General features: G+C 37.9%; 1 protein-coding gene across 1 annotated transcript; it reads left to right on the forward strand.

Moving 5' to 3' along the window:
* The first annotated feature begins 3,335 nt into the window (after positions 1 to 3,335).
* LOC143627675 (lipid phosphate phosphatase epsilon 2, chloroplastic-like) lies at positions 3,336 to 7,051 on the forward strand. Its single transcript, XM_077097448.1, has 4 exons — positions 3,336 to 3,392; positions 6,182 to 6,407; positions 6,583 to 6,656; positions 6,767 to 7,051. Exons 1-4 carry the CDS (start codon positions 3,336 to 3,338, stop codon positions 7,022 to 7,024), a joined length of 615 nt encoding a protein of 204 aa, XP_076953563.1. The 3' UTR covers positions 7,025 to 7,051.
* The last annotated feature ends 844 nt before the right edge of the window (positions 7,052 to 7,895 follow it).

The raw sequence follows: 7,895 nt of genomic DNA on the forward strand, positions 1-7,895 counted from the left end.
AACATATCGGGTGCGACAAACAACGCGAAAACGAGTTTTTTTTGCTCTTTTTGTATAAATTTATAAAAACATAGTATACATTTTAAAAATCGAAAATATTTTCACGGATCGCTTAAAAGATTTCAAATAAGTGCTTAGTAAGTCTTTTTTCGCTTAACGGATGATACAATACTTGGTTTGTAACTATCTTTCGCGTTTAAATCTATAGCGAGTAGTTAAACGAGCATGTTTTCGTTTAACTTGTTTGCTATCAAACTAAGGCCATAATACCAATATATTAGCTTATATTAAGCGTATATCACTTATAGATGCTCCCCCCTCCCCGGGGATATCCGAGTCATAACAAGACCCGTTCGGTTAATCATTTGATTGTTACATAATAAGCGTTTATTTGCTTAATCGGTAAATATGTATTGAGGTGTACCTGGTTTTGTCTCAAATGTTACATCCCCCCCCCCCCCGTTAGAAAATTCCGTCCCCGAAATTCGATTATTCACCTTTGTCCTTATTTGGATATAGGTGCGGGTATTTCTTTTTAAATTCGGATTTTCGCTCCCACGTGAATTCGGGTCCCCGTTCTGAATCCACCGAACTTTGACCAGAGAGATTTTGTTATGTCTTAATTTTTTTATTTTCCCCTCTAGTATTTCCACTGGTTCCTCCACGAAGTTTAGTTTCTCGTTTATGTTTAAGTCTTTTAGTGGTACAATTTGGTTTCGTCTATAAGACACTTTTCAGATTCGAAACATGTAAGACATCGTGTATGGAACTTAACTCTAAAGGTAACTTCAGTCGGTAAGCTACAGGACCGATCTTAGAAATAACTTCATACGGACCAATATACCGTGGAGCTAGTTTACCAGTTTTACCAAATCGAATGACGCCTTTCCACGGGGATACTTTGAGGAATACTTTATCACCTACTTCAAAAGACAACGGTTTTCTGCGAACATCAGCGTAGCTTTTCTGTCGATCTCGGGCGATTTTTAGTTTGTTTGTGATTTAACGGATTTTGTCAGTGGCTTCTTGAATCAAATCAGATCTAGTAATTTGAGTGTCTCCAACTTCAATCCAGCACAAGGGTGATCTACATTTCCGACCGTACAGTGCTTCGTATGGTGCCGCTTGGGGATGGTAGGCGGTGCTTAGGTCAATTCGGGTTCCTAAGGCTTCTTGTACAGCTTGCTAGAATCGAGAGGTGAAATGGCTATCACGATCAGATATGATTGAAACGGGTACACCGTGTTGGGATACGATTTTTCGTTGATGTAAATGTGACCAAGTTTTTTGGTTGAGTAGGTGGTACGAATTGGAAGGAAATGTGCGGATTTGGTTAATCGGTCAACTATCACCCATATTGCATCGTTCCCTCGGGAGGTTTTGGAAGGTATGTCACAAAATCCATGGTAATTTGCTCCCATTTCCATTGCGGTATTTCTGGTTGGTGCAGCACCCCGAAGGTTTCTGATATTCAGCTTTAACCCTCGCACAAGTCAAACATTTACTGACATACGTGGCTATATCCTTCTTCATACCGGGCCACCAATAATACTCTTTCAAGTCTTTGTACATCTTATCTGACCCTGGGTGAATGGAATATTTGGACTTATGGGCTTCGTCCATAATTAAGTCCCGCACTTTGTTAATAGTGGGAATCTAAACTCGGTTTTTGTAGTATAAAATTTCATCGGTTCTTTCTTCAAAGTTTTGTTCGGTCCCGTGTAAGTCTTCATTTCCCAAGTGGTCTTCTTTTAATGCTTCGTTTTGGACAATGCGGATTTGTTCAGTAAGACTAGTTTGGATGATCATTCCAAGTGCTCGGACCCTAAGTGCTTTGATTCTATCTTTCCTTCTCAAAGCATCTGCTACTATATTGGCCTTGCCGGATGATATTGTATTTCACAGTCATAATCATTCAACAATTCTACCCATCTTCTCTGCCTCATGTTCAGCTCTTTTTGGTCGAAAATGTGTTGTAGTCTCTTGTGGTCGGTGTATACTGTGCATTTAATGCCATACAAATAGTGCCTCCAGATCTTAAGTGCAAAGATAACTGCGCCCAGTTCCAAGTCATGGGTAGTATAATTCTTCTCGTGCACCTTTAACTGCCGAGAAGCATATGATATGACTTTATTTCTTTGCATTAGTACGCATCCTAAGCCTTTCCAGGATGCCTCACAATAAACTACCAGATCATCAGTTCCCTCTAGAAGACTCAGTATCGGGGCTTGGCATAATTTCTGTTTTAGCAATTGAAAAGCCGCTTCTTGTTCTTCTCCCCAATCATAAGCACGATCTTTTTGAGTCAAAAGAGTTAAAGGTTGAGCTATGCTAGAAAAGTTAGCAATAAAGCGCCGGTAATACCCAGCTAATCCCAAAAATTGACGAATCTTTTTCGGTGACTTTGGGGCTTGCCAATTTTTGATGGCTTCAATCTTACTCGGGTCTACATGGATTCCGTGCCGATTAACAACGTGTCCTAAAAATTGAACTTCTTGTAGCCAGAATTCACATTTTGACAATTTGGCATATAGCTTTTTCTGCCTCAACAATTCCAAAATGACTCGTAAATGTTGTTCGTGTTCCTCCTTGGTTTTTGAATATATTAGAATGTCATCAATAAACACGATAATGAATTTGTCGAGGTACGGTTTACAAACTCGATTCATAAGGTCCATGAAAACCACGGGTGCATTAGTCAGCCCAAAAGGCATAACTAAGAATTCATAATGACCATAACGTGTTCGAAATGCTGTTTTGGACACATCTTCCTCCTGGATTTTAACTTGATGGTAACCGGATCGGAGGTAGATTTTTTTAGAAATAGTTTGCCCCTTTAAGTTGGTCGAACAAATCGTCTATTCGTGGAAGGTGGTACCAAATGCATGCCTTGTGATATGGAGTCGACGGTCTTACCACCCTTGGCGGGTGGTCGTTGGTATCCATTCATAGCTAACCCATTAAACAAAGCTATGCACTCATCCGGGTCCTTTGTCGTCAACAGATTTTCTCCCGCCGCTGTGTCAAGCATATTCTGCATCGCGTACATCACTCCATTATATAACTTCTCGACAACCACCCAATCTTGCAAGACATGGTTCGGGCATAACGCTAACAGATTTTTAAATCGCTTCCATGCATCGTAGAAAATCTCGGTGTCCTCCATATGAAAAGAATGAATCTGATTACGCAAACGAGCGGCCTTAGCTGGAGGATCGTACTTCTCAAGAAATTGGGTCTGCATGGCAGCCCAAGTAGCTTTAAAGCCCTGTGGGAGGGACTTGAGCCACAGACTCGCCTGATTAGCGAGTGAAAACAGAAAGACGCGAAGTTTAATGGCGTCTTCGAAAACGCCAGCAATATGGAAAGTGTCACAGATACACACGATGCGAGTAATATGAGAATGCGGGTTTTCCTGAAGTAACCCGTGAAAGTGAGCAGAATGAGAAATGGTATTCATAATATTCGACGGAATATGCCAGTTTGTATTAACTCCAATAGCGGGTGGTGCGATGCTGGATCTCACGCTAGCATTGGCCGGACGGGCCCGGTTTGCAACTGTCCTCCTTGGTTCGGCCATAATCCTATCCTTAACGTCGAACTCAGAAAACGTAGGAGAAGAGAATAGACTGCCAACGGATGAAGAAGTGGACGATGGAGAAACGGTGCGACGTCAAACTCTCTCTCTCTCTCTCTCTCTGCTCGATAAATACTTTAGTGTCAGGTGGTCCACGAGATCGAGTATGTCGCATACAACTATAAAAATCAATAAAAGTAGCCAAACTGTTCTAACAAATAAGCAAATCAAAACAAAAATAATTACAAGTAGCAAACAAGGTAAATCCTAACTCAAGTCGCTCTCAAAAATCCTAAAACCGTGTCGCCAGCAACGGCGCCAAAAGCTTGATGTGCATCGGACGATGTATCTATGAATGACCCTCACAACGAAGCTTTCAATTTAAAACGAAAATCCTAACCACACACAACCGGCAAGTGTACCGGTCACAACTAGTATAGACCTAGGAAGTCCGAGTATCGAACACGAGGACACATATAAACGCTAATGATCACTAACCCTAGACAAGACCTACCCAAGAATAATATTTAATTGATTTTAATTTTATATTTTTCTTTTTAAAATAACTTAACTGGACTAATTGGACTGACTGACAAAAGTTACCAAAAATAGAAAACTTAACGGGGAACTAACTGTGTTGACTTTGGATGGAGAAAAACGTCTACCTAGGTCTGAATCAAATTGTAGGCCTAACAAGCAAATGGATTGAATGATATCAAGACACCGATTCCTAAAAATGACACGACTAAGGATCGCTCAGGCTCACTGGATCACCTCTCGGTCTCACTCAACAAACCTTAACTATTCTTAATCAGCTAAAACAACCAAACCGGAAAACAAATGTTAACGTGTTCTAATGTTGACTCACCTCTCGGTCTCACCAACACTCGACCCTAATGGCAATGAATACTACACAACCAAGGATAGAGAAACAATTTAACTTAAACCAAAATAGATCAACTAGTCGCTCAAAACACCTAAACCTGACAAGAAACGAACTCGCTCTCGCGCAATTCTTATTCTAGCATGCAAAGATAATGAGATGACCCTACTTCTTATCACCTCTCGGTCTCTAAGAAGGTGTCTAACTGCTGTACTTTAACCACAAATTCATGCAACAAAACACTACGGTTGTACCTACCGCAAACAAACCCTAAACACAAAGTCTAGAATCAAACAAGCACCGATCAATCAATACAAAACTAATTAACCAACGCAAGGGGTTTAAGCAATGAATTAGTAAAATTTCCAGCCATCAAAAACAACCTATTTCATGTCTAAATCAAACTTTACAATAACAATTCAAGTCTATCAATCAAACAATCCATAAAACTCATCAAACTCTAACAATAATCATCATTCCTAGGTAGAACCGACAAGTTTAGCCTAACATCATTTTTGGACAGCCACGATTACTCAATAAAAACATTATATAACTCATTCCAATCATTCAACAATCAATACTAGTCATAAACACTTCAATCTTTCAAGCAATTGCAAAACTATTTATCAATTGAACAAGAATAATAAAGTGATGAACAATGTATTAAACGAAAGGATATATGATGAATTGGGGTTGTTCTTTGCTGCAACAATTGACGGAAAATCATTCCCAAGCCTTTGTTCTTGCCTCCTTCTTCTTCCTAGCCGCCACCACTCTTGAACCCTAGCTTTTTTTTCTTTTCTTTTCTTGCTGCAAATTCCAATCAGACTGGTTAAGGCGGGCTTAGGGTTTAATTTTTTTTTTTTATATTATTATTAGTGTAAGACTTGGGCTTGTCCATGATGTAAATGGGCCGGGCTTTGAGCTTTGTCTTGAAATCGTATGCGTACAATGCCTTTAAGCTCCTCAAGAAGTCCGGTTTTTCCTCCATTAACCCGTAACCTACAAGATAAATAAAACTATGTAAAACCTAAATAAAATAAGTCAAAATACATTAACAATAATATAAGAACTTAGATAAAAGGTGCGGAAAATAAGTGTGTTTTACAACACATCAATCGTTGATGACAATGTGATGTTCATAGTATCGATACGATTAGTATGAAGTCTATACGGTTAGTGTGTGTTTGTGTGTGTTATAAGGGAATTTCGGCAGAGTAACGAGGCACACACTGAATTATAAAACTTTGATGTATTACTGATAATGTTACAGGATATATATAGGGGATGACACATTCGTTAACTTAAGCATTAACGAATGTGTCATTCGTTACTTTAATACTAACGAATGAACATACTCATTCGTGTTACATTATCCTAACGAATAGCCCTTCATTTGTTTGTTACATTCTTTAAACAAGGTTAACGAATGTGGCTTACATTATAACGAATGTGGCTCATTCGTTACAGAGTAACGAATGGCCTTACAATAGAACGAATGGGGTTATTTACCAAAATACCCCTTGCATTATCAAACATTATAATAATAATATAATAAAGACCGAGACGCCCAAATCGTGTATCAACACCCTTTCTACAAAACTCACACTTCTCTACTAATATATCTATCTATCGTGTTTCCTTAATTTCCCAACAATATTAGTACCCTCTGAATTATGAACTAGCTAGTCTAGTTAATCAATGATTCGTTTTGATTCTAGAGTAAATGGGTGGTTGCTGTAACTTTTGGTGGATTCATAATGTGGAGGCACGATGCTCTTGCGTTATGGGCTGCAACGGGGTCTGTTTCAAATTTTATACTATCAATAACATTGAAGCGTGTCTTGAAACAAGAACGACCATTTGGTGAAGTGAGTTCAGGTCCTGGAATGCCATCTTCACATGCCCAAACCGTATTTTTTGCCCTTGTATTCATCATTATGTCCGGTAACATCATTCTCCTTCTTTTCTCTCCCAACATGCCTTCTAGCTAGGCCGGACTGGTGTTTCACTATATGTATTTTACGTTATTTTTTGTTTTGACCAATCCATTCTAGCTAGCATGAGCATTACCCTAGATTTTCATCATGCTACGTTATGTTCTTATTGCGCATCATGACAGTGATCAAATGGATGGGACTGAACGGAGCTACCACGATTCTTGGCATCCTTCTTGTAGCCCTTGGTTCATATTTTGTAAGCATATGCTTAGTTCTAAAACACTTACCAATTAATATACTTGCCTAATTTCCACAAAGTTAAGGATAACTAGCTATAACATGTCGTGTTGATCATCGTATTTGCAGTCATGGCTACGGGTTTTACTTGGTTATCACACTACCAGCCAAGTCATTGCCAGCACAATTGTGGGATCAAATTTTGCAGTCTTATGGTTTTGGGCATGGGAAGCTGTCATTTTTCATGCATATAACTTGAATCCATGGGTTCAAATCCTTCTTTTTGTTGGTGGTGCTTGTTATTATATAGGGTTTATATTTTATGTTTTTTGGCATTATATAAAAGGTTCGTATTTTTTATCTATACTTTTAGAGAGATTGAAATGATCCAACGGACTCTTTGTATCTACAACATAAATCAACCTATTATTTTTTTTTTTTAAAATAAGGTTGGAATTTCTTGTTTAGATGGTTGATCCTTGATACATTGAAATGATCGTCTTGACGAAATATAGAACTTATTTTGACAGCACGTAGCATTTAGTTTTATCTTTTAGATTTGTAGTCATCTGAAAAAAATAAAAATAAAAAAATTCACATGTTTTTCATTAGAAGTCAACAAATTGTTGGGTTAAAGCTACTTAACACTATATGATGATATAAATCTATTAGACGTAAACAGGTGGAGCGTCGATACGACGAAAAATCTGTAATGCTCGGTTTATAAAATTTATGTCGAGACATAGATAAAAAGACGAGTGATGCAGCGGATAAAATAAGATGGATAAACCGTGGCATTTTATATTAAACAACCAAAACCATGAAGTACTTTGGATGACTTGTATGTTTAAGATATGATTAAAATTTACGCCGAGACGTATAACAAGAGTGATTAAAAAACCGGTTAAAATTTTAGATAAAAAGAAAAATATCACAACAAATAAACAATGTTGTAAAAGTAGATCTTCAGAGCCGAGTACTCGCTACAAGGTATAGCATCGAGGAGACTTTCTTCAACTCCGCCTAGTTACCGAGAATCGATCAAATGTGGTCAACTCCAGACAGAATCACATCCAGTGGGTTAACTTGAGCCGATTTTGACTTAAAAAGAAAACATAATTCATATTTTATAATATTATAAAAAAATATCACTTTTTTAATTAATGATTAGCAAATTTTAGAATAACTTAGTATTTGAAAATATATATTCTCTTATTTATATCGATCTTCACTTATTTTGTTATAAATATTAGCATGC

The sequence above is a fragment of the Bidens hawaiensis genome, unplaced genomic scaffold (assembly GCF_021521415.1).
Source record: "Bidens hawaiensis isolate Kalapana, Puna unplaced genomic scaffold, B.hawaiensis_p1.1 tig00004702_1, whole genome shotgun sequence".
In the NCBI taxonomy this organism is placed as follows: Eukaryota; Viridiplantae; Streptophyta; class Magnoliopsida; order Asterales; family Asteraceae; genus Bidens; species Bidens hawaiensis.